General features: G+C 35.5%; 1 protein-coding gene across 5 annotated transcripts in view; it reads right to left on the reverse strand.

Annotated features, from left to right (window-relative positions):
* Nucleotides 1–20,820, reverse strand: part of IFT80 (intraflagellar transport 80) — a 114,409-nt gene that overhangs the window by 14,898 nt on the left and 78,691 nt on the right. For 4 of the 5 annotated variants that reach the window (XM_043875288.1, XM_043875289.1, XM_043875290.1 and 1 more), the window contains 7 exons: nt 16,017–16,180; nt 12,032–12,096; nt 10,228–10,363; nt 9,663–9,810; nt 8,388–8,559; nt 7,382–7,471; nt 7,109–7,281 (listed from right to left, as the gene is read on the reverse strand). In XM_043875288.1, coding sequence (XP_043731223.1) covers nt 7,109–7,281; nt 7,382–7,471; nt 8,388–8,559; nt 9,663–9,810; nt 10,228–10,363; nt 12,032–12,096; nt 16,017–16,180 — 948 coding nt within the window. The remainder of the gene's footprint in view (nt 1–7,108; nt 7,282–7,381; nt 7,472–8,387; nt 8,560–9,662; nt 9,811–10,227; nt 10,364–12,031; nt 12,097–16,016; nt 16,181–20,820) is intronic. The other variant, XM_043875291.1, reaches the window with a different exon arrangement.

Here is a 20,820-nt window from a genome sequence, read left to right on the forward strand (position 1 = left end):
ACAACCCAAATAATCACAATGGAATGATCACTCACCTAGAGCCAGACATCCTGGAATGCAAAGTCAAGTGGGCCTTAAGATGCATCACTACGAACAAAGCTACTGCAGGTGATTGAATTCCAGTTGAGCTATTTCAAATCCTAAAAGATGATACTGTGAAAGTGCTGCACTCAATATGCCAGCAAATTTGGAAAATAAGCTTTTTTTATGTCATTATGTCAGCATTGGCCACAGGACTGGAAAATGTCAGTTTTCATTCCAATCCAAAAGAAAAGCAATGCCAAAGAATGCTCAAACTACGGCACAATCGCATTCATCTCACACACTAGCAAAGTAATGCTCAAAATTCTCCAAGCCAGGTTTCAACAGTACGTGAACTGTGAACTTCCAGATATTCAAGCTGGATTTAGAAAAAGCAGAGGAACCAGAGATCAAATTGCCAACATCTGCTGAATCATCGAAAAAGCGAGAGAATTCCAGAAAAACATCTACTTCTGCTTTATTGACTATGCCAAAGCCTTTGACTGTGTGGATCACAACAAACTGTGGAATATCTTTGTAGATGGGGATTATTCTACTCTCTAAGCAGGCCATTCTTTGGACTATGTTGTTATAAGTTGATTTCTATACTGGATCCAAGTATTTATATTTCTTATTCCTACTTTTTATATTAGTCCTAACATTTAATATCAAACTGTCATCTCAGACTTTATCAGTTTTGTTCATTGCTGTATCCCCAGTGCCTGAAACCTGGCACATTAGAGACACTCAATAAATATTTAAAGAATGAATAATAGCTACCCTTTATTGAAGGCTTACTATGTATCAGGCAGTAAGCTAAGAGAGTTTCACATGCTACTTTACTTAACGCTGACAACAAACATGTGTTTCTTGTAATTATCATCATTTTAAACACAAGGAAACTGAGGCTTACGGAGCTTCAGTAACCTGTCCAAGATCACAAGGCTAATATGTGCAGAATCAGAAATCAAACCCAGGTCTTATTCCAAAGGTCCCAGTCTTAACCACTAGATTTGTCTTTGTCCCATTCAGCAGCCTTTTCAAACAAGTCATTAAAAATGACCATACATTTTACCAAAAGACTGTATTTGTTGTTGTTTTAAATGGATTTCCATGTAATATCTAAATATCCGTAGTATCTAATATCTAAATAGTATCTAAATAATATCTAAATATCAGTAAATATCTGCTGAACGAATGAATATGCAATAGGAACAAATATTCCAACTGATTTCAAAAATAGCTTTAGAATCTGGAAATGAAGACAATACATAAAGTTTCTTGAGAGTTTCGTAGCAATTATAATTACTTCTGCTGATTATTTGAAGTCATTCTTACCCAGTCTTTGATATTTTGCTAAAAGTCATGGGAAACTAAGGGTTTCATTTAAGTGAGTCAGGGGTCAAGAGTAACATGATCAGATTTCCACTGTGAATAGAGCCCTGTGACTATAGTGTGACCAATGGATAGGAAAAGGACAAAGTAGATGCAGAGATAATGTTATACCAAGAAAAACTTGGATCAGCTTAGACAAGGGTGCTGGTAGTAAAGAGGATGAGTGCTACAGGCTAAGGAAAATGGCAAAAGTAACTCCTAGATTTCCAGCTTTGGATAGATTGAAAAGATGACAGATTACTTTGGAAGAAGATCAAGTTTATGAGGGAATAAGTATAAATTTGAACTCAAACTTATGAGACATCCATTGGGAATGCTGAATAGGCAGGCAGATAATTGGATTCTTACAGCAAACATGGGCAAGATAGAGGGCTAGGAGAGATACATATTTGGGAGTCTTAAGTGTGTAAATCAAGGTTTTGCATTCATTATGTCAGCAAATCTGGAAGACCCAGCAGTGACTACAGGACTGGAAGAGGTCAATCCTCATCCCAATTCCCAAGAAAGGTAGTACCAAAGAATGTGCTAACCATCAGACAACTGCACTTACATCCCATGCTAGTAAGGTCGTGCTTAAAGTCTTGCATGCTAGGCTTCAGCATTATGCAAACCAAGAACTTCCAGATGTCCAAGCTGGGTTTAAAAAAGGAAGGGGAACTAGAGATCAAATTGCCAATATTCGCTGGATCATAGAGAAAGCAAGGGAATTTCAGAAAAACATTATCTCTGTTTCATCAACTATGCTAAAGCCTTTGACTGTGTGGATCATGACAAACTGTGGAAATCTCTTAGAGAGAAGGGAATACCAGACCATCTTATCTGTCTCCTGAGAAACCTGTATGTGGGTCAAGAAGCAACAGTTAGAACCTTGTATGGAGCAACTGATGGGTTCAAGATCAAGAAAGGAGTATGACAGGGCTGTCTGCCGTCACCCTGTTTGTTTAACCTATATGCTGAGCACATCAAGAGAAGTGCTGGGCTGGATGAGTTACAAGCCGGAATTAAGATAGGCGGGAGAAACATCAACAACCTCAGATATACGGATGATGCCTCTCTAATGGCAGAAAATGAAGAGGAACTAAAGAGCCTCTTGATGAGGAGAGTGAAAGAGCCGGCTTAAGACTAAATATTAAAAAAAAAAACTAAGATAACAGCATCCGGCCCCATTACTGCAAGGCAAATGGAAGGGGAAAAGGTGGAAGTAGTGACAGATTTCCTCTTCTTGGACTCCAAAATCACTGCAAATGGTGACTGTAGCCATGAAATCAGAAGATGATTGCTTTTTGGCAGGAAAGCGATGACAAACCTAGACAGTGTTGAAAAGCAGAGACATTACTCTGCCAACAAAGGTCTGTATAGTCGAGGCTATGATCTTCCCACTGGTCATGTACAGTTGTGAGTGCTAGGCCGTAAAGAGGGCAGAACACCAAAGAATTGATGCCTTCGAACTGTGGTGCTGGAAAAGACTCCTGAAAGTCCCCCGGACAGCAAGGAGCTCAAACCAGTCAATCTTAAGAGAGATCAACCCTGAATATTCATTTGGAAGGACTGATGCTGAAGCTGAAGCTCCGGTATTTTGGTGACCTGATGCAAACAGACAACTCATTGGAAAAGTCCCTGATGCTGGGAAACATTGAGGGCAGAAGGAGGAGAGGGTGTCAGAGGGTGAGATAGCTGGATGGCATCACCGAGGCAATGAACATGAACTTGGGCAAACTCCAGGAGATGGTGAGGGACAGGGAGGCCTGGCATGCATGGGGTCGCAAAGAGTCGGGCATGTCTGGGTGACTGAACAACAACAACAAAAAGCATGTAAATAGTAATCAGAAGCCTTGAATAATGCTTCTTGACCTCTATCAAATTATCAGGCAGGCACAGAGGTCTACCAGCATTTGACCAACCCACTGGTTTACAGGTTAGATAAAAAAACAGAAAGGAGATGCCGAGTAGATAGGAGGAACAGAGGAGCACCAAGGGTTTCTTTTTCTTTCCCCATTACATCTCTCTGCCCCTCTTGTTTCCCTTCTCCCTGACACCTAATATCTTAAAGCAGGGTCCTTTGCAGAAAACTAGAGCAGGGGAAGGAGTAGCATGGAGGGCAGGATATAGGGATAGTAGGGAAGATGTGAAATTAACAGCAGAGAGTAAGAATTGTTACATGACATGTCTCAAAGGATCAGAGATTTTTACCAGACAAGTAAAGATGTTTGCATAGGTGTGCTATGTCGCTTCAGTCATGTCTAACTCCTTCCAACCCCATGGACTATAGCCTGCTAGGCTCCTCTGTCCATGGGATTCTCCAGGCAAGAATACTGGAGTAGGTTGCCATGCCCTCCTCCAGAGGATCTTCCCAATCCAGGGATCAAACTTGTGTCTCCTGCATTGCAGGTAGTTTCTTTACCACTGAGCCATCACTCACATCCAGACCTAATGAAAGATGTAATATTCACTTAGGTCAAGGAGGTACAAGAAATGTTCAGAGGGCTGTATTATAGACCATCAATAGAAACCATCAGAGGCAAACTGCTTCATCAACCTGCTCTGACATTTGCACACTGTATGTGTCTACATTTAGTGTTTGCAGAGGAAATGCATGGCAAATGACTGAGGACTGCACAAAGATCAAGAGCATGAAATTAAGCACCTGCTATGTTCATAGCTAATATAAAATGATAAAATGTTTTTATCATTCAAGAAGTATATAACCTAAAATCTTTGTAAATGTAAAAATTTACAAAGATATATAATAAAAGAGACAAACATCAATCCTACAGAACAATGTAAGTAGTAGTATCAGCAGTATATACTTTATTGCAGTAATAATAGAAAATTCAGGTCCACTTTGATATTGGAAGGCTCAGGTTCACATCCTAGATCTGCCACTTACAAATAATCCTCAAGTTCTTCATTTGTATAATATTGTGGTAACCAAGTGAGATGATATATGAAAAGTGCTGAACACAATTCTGACACATCATAAGCATCAATAAGTAGCAGCTTCACTATTATTAATGACAATAAAATGGAATTCTTAAATAGGTTGTAAGCTTCCTAAAATAAAGATGATTTTTAAAGTATTTGTTATATTGTATGGTGTTCAGAATGCTGTATAAATAGTAATGCTTAAAATTTATCAACATAAATATTTTCTCAAAAGTATCAGTTGAGAATATGCTATAAACACTATTCTTCCCTATTTCTCATGGAACTCATAGTTTAGTAATGATATGTACAATTTTCCATCAGTTCTTTAATGTAGTTTTAAAAATATTATTCATATTGTCTCTTTCTAAACTACTTAAATATTTATGAATTATGACTAAACTGAGCTCAAGAAGGCCTATTCATGTTTGTAAAACCTAAAATAGTTTTCACAGTCCTTTGTATAGCTAAACAATGACAACAGATTTGTGTAAGTAAAGTATTGAAATAGAATGGCTGACCTGTATAAATGTACAAATTAAATAAAGAGACCTTAGTATGTCCATACCAAAATCGTTTATTACTTTTGTTAGCCATTTTTATTATTCCTATTCAAGGGGAAGATAGAGACAGAGTATCTATAAAAATTCTAATCTAAGGGAATTATAAGGGGCTAGTAATTAAAAAATTAGTGGGTTATTTTTAAGCATAGAGAGAGAGACAAAGATGAAAGACATTTCAAACCTGAAAAAATCAACATGTCAACTTTATAACATAGTAACTTCAGGTGTATATAAGCACTACAACCTTGTTCACTGAGAGATATATACCTGAAGAAAAAGAACAGAGAAACATAATATGCCATAGAGAAGAGAAGCTTGCCACTCAGTCTCAGAAAGCAACCTACCCCAACTCCTAAGCTGGCAGGGAAGGTTACTGACGGCTCCTTGACATAAATCCTTTCCTTTGTCTTTCTTAGCTTAACAAGCCTTTCCCGGATCCTCTCTCTGCCTGTCTAACTGCTTTATCCCAATCTTTCAGTGAATTTCTCTTCTTTCACCCATCCCGCAAATAGAGTTGATGTGTTCTCACTCCACACAAGCCCCAGGCAATTGCATCCATCCTTCTGGCTTCGACTATCATCCGCTTGCTTATGACTCTTAATCTACATCTCTATTTAAAATCTTTCCTGAGCTCCATGTCTAATAATCAACTATTATCACATATCTCTAAACAAATATTTCAAATTCAACATCCCTTCCAAACCTGCTAATATCTTACCACCATCTAGCCAGTTACTAAAACCAGAAATTCTGGAGCCATCTTAGACTCTCTTTTCTTCTTCACAGATAACATCTAATTAATCATGAGTCAGAAATGGCAAAAATCTTTAATGGCAGACTACTCACAAATATGTTCAAGCTGGATTTAGAAAAGGCAGAGGAACCAGAGATCAAATTGCCAACATCTGTTGGATCACTGAAAAAACAAGAGAGTTCCAGAAAAACATCTACTTCTGCTTTATTGACTATGCCAAAGCCTTTGACTGTGTGGATCACAACAAACTGTGGAAAATTCTTCAAGAGATGGGAATACCAGACCACCTGACCTGCCTCCTGAGAAATCTGTATGCAGGTCAAGAAGCAACATTTCTTGAACAGTTCTGGTTCAAGAAGCAACAGAACCAGACATGGAACAATGGACTGGTTCCAAATTGGGAAAGGAGCACATCAAAGCTGTATATTATCACCCTGCTTATTTAACCTATATTCAGAGTACATCATGCAAATGCTGGGCTGGATGAAGCAAAAGCTGGAATCAAGATTGCCAGGGGAAATATCAATAACCTCAGATATGCAGATGATACCACCCTTATGGCAGAAAGGGAAGAACTGAAGAGCCTCTTGATGAAAGTAAAAGAGGACAGTGAAAAAGCTGGCTTAAAACTCAACATTTAGAAAACTAAGATCATGGCATCTGGTCCCATCACTTCATGGCAAACAGATGGGGAAACAATGGAAACCGTGACAGACTGTATTTTCCTGGGCTCCAAAATCACTGCAGATGGCAACTGCAACCACGAAATTAAAAGACACTTGCTCCTTGGAAGAAAAGTTATGACCAACCTAGATAGCATATTAAAAAGCAGAGACATTACTTTGCTGACAAAGGTCTGTCTAGTCAAAGCTATGGTTTTTTCCAGTAGTCATGTATGAATGTGAGAGTTGAACCATAAAGAAAGCTGAGTGCCAAAGAATTGATGCTTTTGAACTGTGGTGTTGGAGAAGACTCTTGAGAGTCCCTTGGACTGCAAGGAGATCCAACCAGTCCATCCTAAAGGAAATCAGTCCTGAATATTCATTGGAAAGACTGATGCTGAAGCTGAAACTCCAGTACTTCAGCGACCTGATGTGAAGAACCGGCTCATTTGAAAGACCCTAATGCTGGGAAAGACTGAAGGTGGGAGGAGAAGGGGACGACAGAGGATGAGATGGTTGGATGTTATCACCGACTCAATGGACATGAGTTTTAGCAAGTTCCAGGAGTTGGTGATGGACAGGGAAGCCTGGCATGCTGCAGTCCATGGGGTCACAAATAGTCGGATACAACTGAGCAACTGAACTGACTCACAAATATAAATGTGAATAAATTTTTATATGATATCAGGAAACTCTTAAGTACAATGGAAAATGTAATTTACTAAGTGGTAGATAGAAGAATACATTAAGATCAGTCAGGTTTTGGAATTGATGAAAAATGGTTGTATTACCTTTCCCAGTTGTAGAGATTAATATTGATCTGAATTGCTTGATAAACAAGGCCAGCCTGAAGAAGAACAGTTTCAGCCTCCTGTATGTTCCCACTAAACATTAATATGTGGGCCATTTTTGATTCTTTAGATGGAAGATTTTTTATAGAATTGATATATTGAACTTTATCAATCTAAAAATGAAAGAAAAATATTTGAAGTATATAGTAACAAATTACAGTTAAAAACACACATACACACACAAACACAGAAACATAAGTAAACACTATTTACTTCACCGATTGCTGCGTAGGCTATTTCTGCAGTAGTCATATCTCGATTAGCAACTGCCATAGCAGCTAGACAAGCCCACATGGTTTGCTCCTAAAGTGAAATATGAGAACAATTATTTCAACTACATGGCTGAACTGCCTTAAAATAAACAGTGAATTAAAATATAACAAGGTTATATTTTAAGGTTATATTTTAATGTAAAATAAAAGATTGCTGAGCTTGGCACTGAAAAAAATAGTAATTTAATAAATTAATGATGTGGAAATTTCATTGTGGCTATGCTGTTATAACACATAGGGAAAGTTTTGAATAAATTTTTTGTGAAATGTTCATTTCTAATTAAAAAAGGTTTACTTTTGAACTTATGATACACATTAATGATAACTCATAGTTATAAGCCCTCTAGTCTTTTTGATGAGATGTCAAAGAATGCAACTGCAGGGAACCAGAGAAAAAGTGAGGTTTTCAGACAATGCTGTGAGAGCAGACTGTCACCAATAACCCATTGTAAGGAAAACCACCTAAAAGTCCTTTTACAAAAGTGTATTCTAAGAGAATTAAATAATGTAAAATAAAAGAGTTCTGTGGTCAAACATGCTCAGAAAATACTTAATTCAACTAGGTTGGAAAATGCTGATCTAAAGTACTGAATGGCTCTTAACCTTAGCTATACAAATCATCTGAGGAACTTAAAAATATGCCCAGGCTCACTAGATTTAATAAATTAGACCTTGGGGATAGAACCTGGGAATGTGACTTTTAAAAAGTTTCATGAAATGTTTTTATATGTACCAGCAAGAAGAAACTACTCACTTCTTCAGAGAATAAATCACACAGCAACATCTATCTCTCTGTATCACTCATGACATCACTTATTAAAAAAAATATATGATCTTGTTTACAATTTTTCCAACCCTTAGCTCTTATTATTTCTCATCTTGCAAAAAGATATTGTATAAACTAATACACAATATATATACAACTGTGGATCTGAAATGTAAAGTACCTTAACAAAACGACAAAGTCTTACAGCATCTTCCCATTTTGAACTGCTTACATATTCGTGGAGAATAGCAGGATATGGTGATATGCTGATGTGAACCAGAGAGCCATCAGCTCTTCTTATAGTTACTTGATTTCCAACAAAACTCACAATATGGGGGTTTTTACTAAATTCACTGTTGAAAAAAGGCAAAGTGAAATTTATATTCTGAGCAAAAAATTTCATACAATTTAAATTTGGGAGTTGACCCCAACATACATATGAAATCTACAATCTCCAAAACGCATCCAAGAAAGTTAATTCCAGGGAGAATGTATATCTTTAAATAAATATTGGAATCTAACTTGCTATGTACACTTAGAGCAAAATATACAAACATTTTAACATGACAAAAGTTATTACATATTTGACAACTATGCCTAAAAGCATTTGAAATGATCTTTTTTCCTAAGAATTAAGGTAAATCACACAAATGATTAAAGCACTTAGCTTCAGCTTTTGAAAGTACAAACATTAAAAAGTTGATTCCAAGATTATTTTCTCATAACAGGAGGTGAACTTTAAGTAAAGAGACTAACTTCTCTTTATTAGTTAATTTTTTTATATGATGACTCTCCGGTTTTGCTAACGTGAGCTTGAATATTAAAAATGAACTCAAAATAGATTTGAAAGTCAAACTAACATTTGGCGTTGAGAAGCCTTTGTATTCCTAGTTTGCCAAGAATAAGAGATCTCCCTGCTATTTCTTAGAGAATTTAGGAATATAAATGCATTTGATTTTCTGAAGAATGCAAAATTAAAAAAAAAACTTTTTAGTAACTTTATGTATTTTTTTCCATATTTAATATCAATTTTAAAATTCAGTTCTCAAGAGACATACATTCCTGAGAGTCTCAAGGTCAATGATAAAATGGGAAAGAGTAAAGGCTGTCATAAAATTGTATATCACAGAAAAATATTGAGTGCCTAAAATAAAATAATTAAACCACATTGAAAAAACTACCTGAGTTATCATTAAACAACAGTAAACCTGAAAATCATATAAGAAAAAATTATATTCATTTAAGAAACATATAAATAAATAGTATTACATCAATACAACACTTTCAACTTGATTCTATCACTTAAATCTCATTAAATTAGTTTTAGCTGAATAATTTATTTAGTTGACTAAGTAACATAAAAGATTATTTTGTAGGAATGAAATTAGAAGTAAGAATACAACACTCTGTTAGTTTTACTGATGACAATAAACAATCCCACACAGTAAAATGTTACCTTGCATCCCTTTCGTATAATGTTTTAGGCAAAATGTCTCTGTCCACATAAACCGTATTGGGGTAATACCAGACTGTAAATCGAGTATCTTGAAGTCCACAAAGGATATTGCACGTATCACTCCACGCCAAAGTATGCACCATTGTTCCTTATTTTAAAAAGAATGTTAATGTAATGTTAATGTATTAGTTCCATTATATAAGTATTAAAAACATATCTTTAAAATCAGCTGATGTATAAGACCCCAACTAACTGCTGGTGGGTATGAGTATTTTCTGATGGTGAAAACATGTGCAAAAATTCACATAAAAATTTATGGAAATATTTGAACATTTTACCCAGAACCATTATATTTTCAATCTGCATGTCTTTTTTTCAATACCAAGTGAGTTGCAACAGCTAAAGATTTGCTATCAAAATGGAATTAAATAGCTAAGAAATGTTAGGAGACCAAAGCATTATTCACAGATTCATTCAAGCAAGTAAGCTATTTAGTATAACATAAAGAGTAGATCTAAGAATACTGAAAATAATAAAAAATTTAAATGTATTACAATTATTTTACCAAGTTTGACAATCTGTTCTTCCTTCCCAAATCGTTTCACTGAAGTGATATAGAGATCTCTATTTTTATCAATGAAAGCAATTTTTCTATCATTGGTGAGTCCCTTTTGATCCAGAGCAATTTCCAAAACTTCATTCTAAAATTTATAAAGAATGAAAATTCTGGATTAGTTTCAGTGCTTACATCAGATTATTTTAATTGTTTACTTACAAGAACATATGTTTATTTAAAGATCAATTAAATATCATTTACCTACTTATAATGGTAAAATGTCCCTGCTAAATAACTTAACTGCTAATATACAGATAATTCAAAAGTTAAAGTATAATTACTTGTTTTTTAATTTACAAGGGAAAATGCCCATTAGAACACCATAAAATAATGTAATCTTTGAAACTCAATAAGTTGAAATACACTTCCATTTGTGTCTATCATTTGGGCACAAGTTAAACAAATTTTGATACATCCATAAAATGTTATACTTATGGCAGGAAGAAGGACTGCAAAAGTACTTTTATCTATTGATATGGAAAAATTTCCAGAAATAGAATGTTGCCTGAGAAAAGCAAAGTACAGACTTATATGTCATCTTTTTGTAAAAGAAAGAGAAAGGAACATATACCCATTTTGTCCATGTATGCACTAAAAACCTCTGGACGGATAAAAGGAGATTAATAATGATGGCTACTTATTTGGTGGAAAGGAACTACACCGACAGGTGCAGCAGGAGTAGTTTTTCACTGACTGCTTTTCCATTTCTGAACCACTGAATGTATTTGTTATTCAACGAATAATTACAAAAAGAAGAAAATAAAATATAGGGTAACACTTCACTAGTAGCATTAGACAATAAAGTTAAAAAAATCTTTAAACCCTAATATATCACTTATTGGAGGATAACTCAATGGAAGGGTGCCATTTGTTTGTTCTAAAGCTAAAAGTCAGAACTAATAAACAGCTCGCAATTCAGGAATTTTTTTTTCCAGTTTCAGATTTTTTTTTTCAGTTTAACTACAGTCTTAAAACCTAAAAAAAAAAAGGGTTAGAACAGGTCAATGGGAAAAGTGTAAGCTGTATTGATGTATAAACACATTTTTATTTACTGATATTATATGTGCTAAAAGTTTAATCAAGATAGGATATTCTATTGAAAAGCAGTAAAGAGGGACTTCTCTGGTGGTCCAGTGGTTAAAAATCCACCTCCCAATGCAGGGCACATGAATTCGATCCCTGGTCCAGAAACTAAGACTCCACATGCTGTGGGGAAACTAACTCACAACTACTGAGCCCATGCACTGCAATTACTGAAGTCCATGTGCCTTAACTGGAGAAAGCCCGAGCACAGTAATGAAGAATGAGCGCAGCCAAAAATAAATAAAACAAATAATAATTTTTTAAAAAGGAGTAAAGAGCTTGAACAAAAACATATGTCAGATTTCGTTCATTCAATTAATTTGCATATATATAGCTTTCCATTACAGAATTTAATAGTGCTTAGTCTTTAGGACATTTTTAGGCAAAATACTCTGCATAGACTGCACACTGGTTTTAAATATAAAACTAACCTCCATGTTTTCCTCCTTAAAATGAAAACATTAATTTTGCTCTTAGTGTTTTGTTTTTAATTTTTGTTTTCTGGCCTCACCATGGAGCACATGGAACTTTGCCGATTAGGGATCAAATCCATGCTCCCTGCAATGGACGTGCAAAGTCTTAACCACTGGACTACCAGGGAAGTCTGAAAACATTAATTTTGAAAAGAAGTAAATAACTATTTACATTTAAAATAGCTAATATCCATCACCTTATGAGAAAGAAACTTCCCGTCTCCCATTGGTTTTCCAGTTGATGCCTCAAAGAGGAAGATTACTTAAAAAAAAGTAAAGCGTTAATTACCATATTACATTAATTATCATATTACCATAATTAATTACCATATTGTTAGAATTTTTACTGGCAAATTTCTATGGAGCTATCACAATCCCAATGAGAAATTATTTAACTCTTTGCACCACAGCATACCTATCAGCACCGCAGAGCAGCAGCATCAAATTCCTAGTTAGTAATAAGGTCATATTTCTCAGTGGAACCAAACACGTCTTCCTAAAATATACATTCCCTAATTAGAATTATTATTAATGGTATGGAATCAATGTACCACAGGATCAAAAATGGCAAGTCCAAATCTGGATGTAGTTTATAATTTTCATAACTCTGATTTAGACCAACATAACAACCCAGACAATCATTTCACAAAGGAAAAATATATTGAGTGCCTACTATACTACCAGGAAATTATGTAGTGATGAGTTCCCTGTGGTCAGTACACTACTGTGTGATAATCTGTGTGGTCTTTGTCTTGGGTTCCTGACACAGGTCTTCCACAACTGAGTCACAGGAATGTCTTTGTTATGCTAATAGAGAGACTCTGGGTGATTCCCTAGATAGCTTCAGGATAGCTATAGGGTCACCAGAAAGACCAAGCTTACGATTATAGAGTTTGGACTTTCAATTCCCTGAAATGGCTTTTTGTGTGCTCAGTCTTGCCTGACTCTTTGCAATCCTATGGACTGTAGCCCACCAGACTCCTCTGTCCATAGGATTTTTCAGGCAAGAATACTGGAGTGGGTTGCTATTTCCTCCTCCAGGGGATCTTTCCAACTCAGGTACTGAACCTGAGTCTCCTGTGTCTCCTGCATTAGCAGGCAGATTCTTTACCACTAAGCAACTTGATGTTCAACTTCACTACACTGATGCAAAGGCTCTTGCCTGGATCATCAATGACTCATATGCTGCCAAATCAAAGAGTCTATTTTTAGTCAAGAATCTGCTTTTAGTCTTGACCTCCCAGGAGCACTGGATACTCCTGACCATCCTCTTTCTTGAAACTCCTATGTGAGCTACCAAAAAACACTGTTTCCTCCTGATTCTTTCCTATTTTGGACCATCCCTTATTCTCTTTTTGCTAGTTCTTCCTTCTTTGGTGATCCCTGTTGCTAGGTTTTGTTTTAGGTCACCTATTCATGCTATATACTTTCCTGGATTATTTTCATGACATCAATCATTATCTAAAAAATGATAATTCAAAGTTCTCTATTTCCAATCCCATCTTTCTCAGATATTCTGAGTAGGCCAAGTTGTAAAAATTATTGGAGATGTGTACTGAAAGTCAGAAACAAAAGCTGCCTCTGCCCCTTCTGTTTCATCAAAGGCTTCTCCTAGTGTCATAAGTGACAGAGATATTGCCCACTATTTTTTGCTCTTTGAAGACTGTCAGCGCTTTAGTGATTCTCTTTAAGTAACTCCCAAATTACTCCAGTTCACCTTCCTCTACCCAGATTTTTGTTTCAAAGAATCACTCACAATGACATCATAGTGAATCCACGCAAGGTGGAGGAGAAGAAGCAAGTCAAAAGCAATACTCCTACTCCTTAATCATAAGGAGTATCTACCTTAATCATATGTACCTCTACTCCTTAATCATAATCAAATGCACTTAACATGCATTAATTGAGCACTACTAGGCTTGGTTCAAAGAATCCTGCCTGTAAAGGAACTCCCAAGTCAGGAAGGAACCGCTGATTTCATCTGTGAATGGTCCCCTTGAAAGAAAACTTCTCCAGGTTAAAGATTCCAGGTACTTCAGCTGTGCTTTCTATGGTTAGTGTATATCTCTATCTAGCCTTCAGTAATTACTAGTTTCTTTAAACATAAGAAAACTACTTTTCTTCTCACTTTTCTATCAGTTCTACAATAATTTTTAGTTTTTAAAATTTTCTGTTTATGGCAGGATGGAATAACATGATTATTTTATTCAACAAACTTTATGTAAGGAAAACATAATTTATTTGCATGTAAATCCATAACTCTGAAAATGTTTATAATTCTTTTTGGCTCTAAAATTCTACAAATTATCAGTGGCTTAAATGATAATGAAATATGTTTCAGATGTGAATTAACTACAGGAAAATTCAGAATAAGGTATATTCAGTTGGAAACATACATACCTTATTATAGCTTCCATCTAAAATATGTGATGTTGAATAAGGAAAGTATAGAAACTTCATAGTGATCACTGGGATTTTCAAATTTAAGTTCACTGAAGACAAAAATCTGACTTCCAAATTATTAACAATTACACCCTCATCTTAAATCTGTCTGCTGTCTAGATTCTGCTTTATTTCATTTCATTTCGTTCTCTTTCCTCTCTTTTAGACAGGAAAGAAATCCTTTAAAAACAAATCAATTACCAAATGTCCCCTCTCAGAGAAAGCCTGAGGCGTAGAGAGAATAATAGCTCTGTTTAGGAGAATTATCTTTCCTACCAGAATGAGAGGTGATGCTATCTGAAAGTACTGAAAATTTTAAAGTGGGACAGTTTTCTAGCTCCAAAATTAGATGTTCCATGAACTAACAAAATTAACAGCCAGGTCATACCTTTTTTTAACATGTCACAGTAATGAATAATGTTTAGTAGTATGTATTACCAGAGAAGAAACAATTATTCTGTATCTCACCACTAGGCTTTAAGGGTGCCTCACTCTCACTCTTACCTCATTAGTTCTTTTTCCTCTTACTCATCTCTAAATATTGATGCACTCTGCCACTGGTCTTCTCTGTCTATATTCACTTTCTAGGTGACTCCACCGTGCCATGGCACCATCTACACATCAATGACTCCCAGATTCCTATCTCATCTCCAACTCTCTTCTGAGCCCTGGATTCGTTTATTTCATTGTTTCCTCTCCAACCCCTCTTGGACGTCTAGAAAGTATTCAAACTTATCATGACAAAAACAGAACTCTGGGTTTGTGTGACCTACTCAAAACTTCCTCGTTCCCCGTCCTTCATTCACCCAGGAAAAATTTTAGGATAATGTGCTTGTCTTCACTCTCTCAGGCCAGCGTCTTTATCACGGCCAAGTCTACACGATCTGACTGCTCCTTATCTAACTGTGTCTTCTCCCATCACACTCTGCTTAGTTCACCATGACCTAGTCCTAAGGCCTTGTTCCCACCCTTGCATTTGCTTGTCCTATAGTCACTGCCCTGCCCCAGCTCTAGAACTCTCTATGCCCTTATCCTGCATTAATTTTCTTCACAGCATGTATCATTAGTTGACTATATTCGCTTGATTACCTGTTTTTTTTTTTGCACTTTTGTATCCTCAACTTCTAGAAGACTACTTGGCACATAGGAAGCACTCAATATATTTGTTGGATACATGCTATGATACAGCATTGCCTTAAAAAAATAGTTTTATTCATACTGTGACATTCCAAAACACCTGACATACTTAAATTTATTTATAAACACTAATGTGGCCTGGATTTTTATATGAAAATCAAAAATTATTTGTAACCTTCTCCTACTTCTTTAGTTTAAAAATATGTAAGTATAAAAAATACATGAATATATATAACCAAAATAAACAGTACAATGAAGCACAATATTTACTATGTTACTAAATGAAGAAAAAGGAAATACTTTCAATAAACTTAAAAATTAACATAAATTTTTAGGACTCACAGTCTTGAATTAAAACTATACCAACAGCTACTAAATATATAGATTTACTTCTTACCACTAAGCTTTGATGTTGTGACAATATTTATTTGTTCCATCAACTGGAAATAACACGACAACTTTAGTTCTTTAATTCATGATTAGGACAAATTAGAAAGCTCACCATTCTTCCATATAAAGTCAACATATTAATAGATGAGAAAATGAAAATCAATTGATGAAAATTTTAATAAGTTTCATTGAAAATTATAAAAATGCACTTACTTTTTTCATCAGCTTTGTCTTTTATTGCTATGGTATCATTACTCAGAGAGACAGTCTGTGCATTTAGAATATCTGTTCTCATTCCAGGAAATTTTGGAGAGGAAAGGAAGCGCCCTTCATAAGAATATAAATAGATACCACCACCATCTACAAGAAGAAAATGTCTAAAAAATACAGAATAAAGATGTATTCTCAAGTAGGATTTACTATAATTTCATTTTCATTTAGAAAATATTTTATGCTTTGGAAATATCTAAATCTTACAATTAAAACAATAATAAAACATAGGTATATAAAAAATGAAGTATAAAAACAACCTGAAAAGTCAACATTTGGTTGTTTTGATTTGTTTCCCAGGTTTTTATTTTTTGATGGAAGTAGGAAAAGAAAAATGAAAATGTCCATAATCACAACCCTATAAAGTTTTGATCCCTTTAATATCATAATTATAATTCATTTCCTTTCCTAAAGAAGCATATCTATACAAAAGCAATAAAAATCATGTAATTTACAATTCAGTGAATCTTTTAATGACAGACGCTACTTGTTTTATGAAACAGTATTAACACATATTTTACAATTAAAGATTATGCTAAGGATCATTAAATTACAGTATTAAATTAGATTAAATACTAGGCAGAGTCCTAAAGAGTGAAAATGACTCAAAAATTAACATCACAGTGAGCATTTATTAAAATAAGAAGCTTTGATTTTAAAATAATACAGTAACCATGAAGAAATGTATTCATATCTAAAAATCTGTTTTTTTAATATCAGGTAGTTGGGTTCATTTGCTGTGATGACAGTTCTATTCAAGGCGTAGTATCTTGTGTTGTTTATTTTTTAAGTCAAAATATAAACATTTTATGGCTGCTATTTTTTCCTTTGAAATTTTAAGAACATTACAAAAAACCAATTCAAATAATACAGAGAAAGTAAAAGATCTCTTGCAATCTTCTTACCTCCATAGAGATAACTTGTGGCAAAGTATGGATAGAACTTAATTAACTCTTTCCTGATGGACATTTATTTTATTTCAAATTATTCACTCTTAAAGAATGTCTAAGGTATGGCTGATTCATGTCAATGTATGACAAAAACCACTACAATATTGTAAAGCAATTAGCCTCCAACTAATAAAAATAAATTAAAAAAAAAAAGAAACAAAGAAACAAAAAAAGAATGTCTAAGGTATATACACATCTCTGTATGTTTACATTGCTTATTTCCTTAGTATAAATCCTAAAAATGCAATATTTGGATCAAAGGGCATATACTTTTAAAAATTTAACATATGTTGTTAGACTCCCCTTTAAAAGGTCTATTGATTTACACTCATACTATTGCTATATCAGAGAGTCTGTTTCTTCAAAGCTGAACATATTATTACTTCTTAAAACTTTATGTTCAAGCTATTAATATCCTTGATTCAGATTTTTTTTTTTTGGATCACACCACACAGCTTATGGAATCTTAATTCTCCAACTAGGAATTGAACCCGGGCCCTCAGCAATGAAAGAGCCAAGTCCTAGCCACTGGATGGCCAGGGAATTCCCCGGAACTATTTCTTGATTCAAGAATTGCTAACTGTTCCTTTTTGCTGTGGAAACCATTAGGAAATAAACATCAAGATAAACAAAAGTTAGTATACAATGAATACCAAAAATGACACTTGAATTAAATGAATACTTGAGTACTGCTGTGTGGCTTATTTAATTAAAGGATTTGGCCCTTACACATTAGTGTATGAAAACAATATTTGCTAACGTTGACAAGTGACATATCATACTAGTATATATTCTTTTTTTTTCGTCTCAGTAATAAAAGCATTTTCTCTTCTAAACAACACACTAAAGCTTTAACTTCCTGTGAATAAACACTATTCCAAGGGGCAAACATTTCTAATGTACAAATATGGCCAGCAATGGTTAGTAAATAAAATATTCTAAAAAAAAAATTCTTTAATTATCTAATCATTTACACTTAACATATGACTTTACTAAGAGCATATTCAATATACATTTATAAATACTATATAAAGAAATAAATTTATTTGGAACTATTCAAGTAAAAACGAATTTCAAAAATATGGTTTTTTAGATAGCTGATATCTTACCTTTTACCTGGCAAAGATGTCTTTTTGTTTGAAAAATTTACGATATAAATCAATCAATCAATCAATCACTGGTTCAATATCATTAAACAGCTGGTAGACAATCTGATACAATTATTTTCTTGATCACTCAGGGTCATCAATATGATGATCATACTCTTCAGCAACTGTGCAACTGATAGCTTTGATACTTAGGAGAATCTGCTGGTGCTATGCTTCTGCCACCTTTCCAGCCCTTAGTCAGATGGGCACAGACACTTCTGGAAGTAACACTGAAATGGCTGCCCAAAGAGAAGCCCAAGTTCAGTTCAAACTTGTTTTGGTTGGTGATGGTGGTACTGGAAAAATTACATTCATGAAATGTCATCTGACTGGTGAATTTGAGAAGCATGTGGCTACCGTGGGTGTTAAGGTCCATCCTCTTGTGTTCCATACCAACAGAGGATTGATTAAGTTCAGTGTGTGGGATCCAGCTGGTCAGGAGAAGCTTGGTGGACTGAGGGATGACTACTATACACAAGCTCAGTGTGCCGTTGTAATGTTTGATGTAACATCGAGAGTGAGTTACAAGAATGTGCCCAACTGGCAGAGATCTGGTATGCGTGTGTGAGAACACCCCAGCTGTGCTGTGTGGCAACCAAGTGGATGCTAAGGACAGAAAGGTTAAGGCAAAGTCAACTGTCTTCCACTGAAAGAAGAACCTTCAGTTCTATGACATTTCTGCCAAAAGTATCTACAACTTTGAAAAGCTCTTCCTCTGGTTTGCTAGAAAACTGACTAGAGACCCTAACTTGGAGTTTGTCACCATGCCTGCTCTTGCCCCGCCAGAGGTGGTCAAGGCCCCAGCCTTGGCAGCACAGCATGGGCACAATTTAGAGGTTGCTCAGACAACTGCTCTCCTGGATGAAGATGATGACCTGTGACAAAGTGAAGCTGGGGCCCAGCATCAGAAATCTAGTTTTATAGGCAACTGTCCTGTGATGTCAGTGATGCAGCGTGTTTGCCACTTTATTATATAGCTAAGAAGAACATGTGTTTAATCTTTGGATGCTGAAGGAGATAGATGGGCTTTTGAGTGAATATGGCAGTTTAGAAAAAATACCTTCATTTTTTGGACCTGCATATTTAGGTGTTTCGGAACACAGTTGTTTCCTCCTTGAGTTTCTAACATAAGACTGCTATAGTCACATGACAATATTGAGAGGTGGAATCTTGTTTGTTACTGTCATTCCCATTCCTTTTCATTTAGAATCAGAATAAAGTTGTGTTTCAATTGAAAAAAAAAAAAAAGGCTCCGTGCCATTCGTTTTTCTCCATGCTTTCTTGCCAGCAGTCACTTTCTTCCTGTCATTGTGCCAGATTCTAACAGCCACCAGCATTCAGCATCTGGCTCTTTGTAGAAGGCTATGGGCTTCCCAGGTAGTGGTAATGAATCCCCCTGCCAGTGCAGGAGTTATAGGAGACACAAGTTCAATCCCTGGGTTGTGAAAATATCTCAGAGTAGGAAATGGCAATCCACTCCAGTATTCTTGCCTGGGAAATTCCATGGACAGAGGAGCCTGGCAGGCTGTGGTGCATAAGGGTCGCAAAAGAGTCAGACACAATCTAGCAACTAAACAACAACAAATGGGCTAGAAAACCTGATAATAACACTCTCAAGAGTTGCCTAAGTGGTAAGTAAAGGAATGAGGTAATAAAATAAATGGTTTTACTGAAAAGATTTCATGGGCATCAATCTTAAGTAATTGTAGATTATATTTTCATGCTTTATTCCTGCTTTTATCGAGTTTAACTTTCTGACTCTGACCTCTGATTCAGTAGGGTACCACTGTATGTGACAGATTGATTGATCATTTTAATGGAAAAATGTGGGTTCCTGAGTAATAGCTATTACTACTTTACTCCAGTTAACTGGCCCAGAGTTTCTCAGTCCTGTATACACAAAGTCTTGATAGAGAATATTGTTTTTCAAACTCCAGATCACAGCCTAGTAGTGCCTCATAAAATGAATGAATTTCAACCAGTATTTTAAAACAAATACAAGACAAAAAATATAGGAACAATGAGGTCAAAACTATGTTACAGTAATTTGCCTGTTTCACTGTCATTCTCTCATCATTACTCTGTTTACTTGTAATAAGTTTATTCTTATCATTTATAATAAATTGATATATTTTAAATCTCTCAATTTTACTTTCTAGTATTTTGTTCTTGTTCAGTTGCTAAGTCATGTTTGACTCTTTGTGACCCCATGGACTGCAGCATGCCAAGCTTCCCTGTCCTTCACTATCTCCCAGAGTTTGCTCAGATTCAAGTCCACTGAGTCAGTGATGCCATCCTCTGTTGCCCCCTCCTCCTTCTGTCCTCAATCTTTCCCAGCTTCCAGGTCTTTTCCAGTGAGTTGACTCTTCACATTAGGAGGCCAAAGTATTAATAGTTTCAGCTTTAGCATCAGTCCTTCCAATGGATATTCAGGGTTGATTTCCTTTAGGATTGACTGGTTTGATCTCCTTGCTGTCCAAGGGACTCTAAAGAGTCTTCTCCGGCATCACAGTTCAAAAGCATCAATTCTTTGGTGCTCAGCCTTCATTATGGTCCAACTCTCACATCTGCACAAGACTACCGGAAAAACCATAGCTTTGACTATATGGATCTTTGTCAGCAAAGTGATGTCTTTGCTTCTTAATACAC

This window comes from Cervus elaphus, chromosome 19 (genome assembly GCF_910594005.1).
Source record: "Cervus elaphus chromosome 19, mCerEla1.1, whole genome shotgun sequence".
In the NCBI taxonomy this organism is placed as follows: domain Eukaryota; kingdom Metazoa; phylum Chordata; class Mammalia; order Artiodactyla; family Cervidae; genus Cervus; species Cervus elaphus.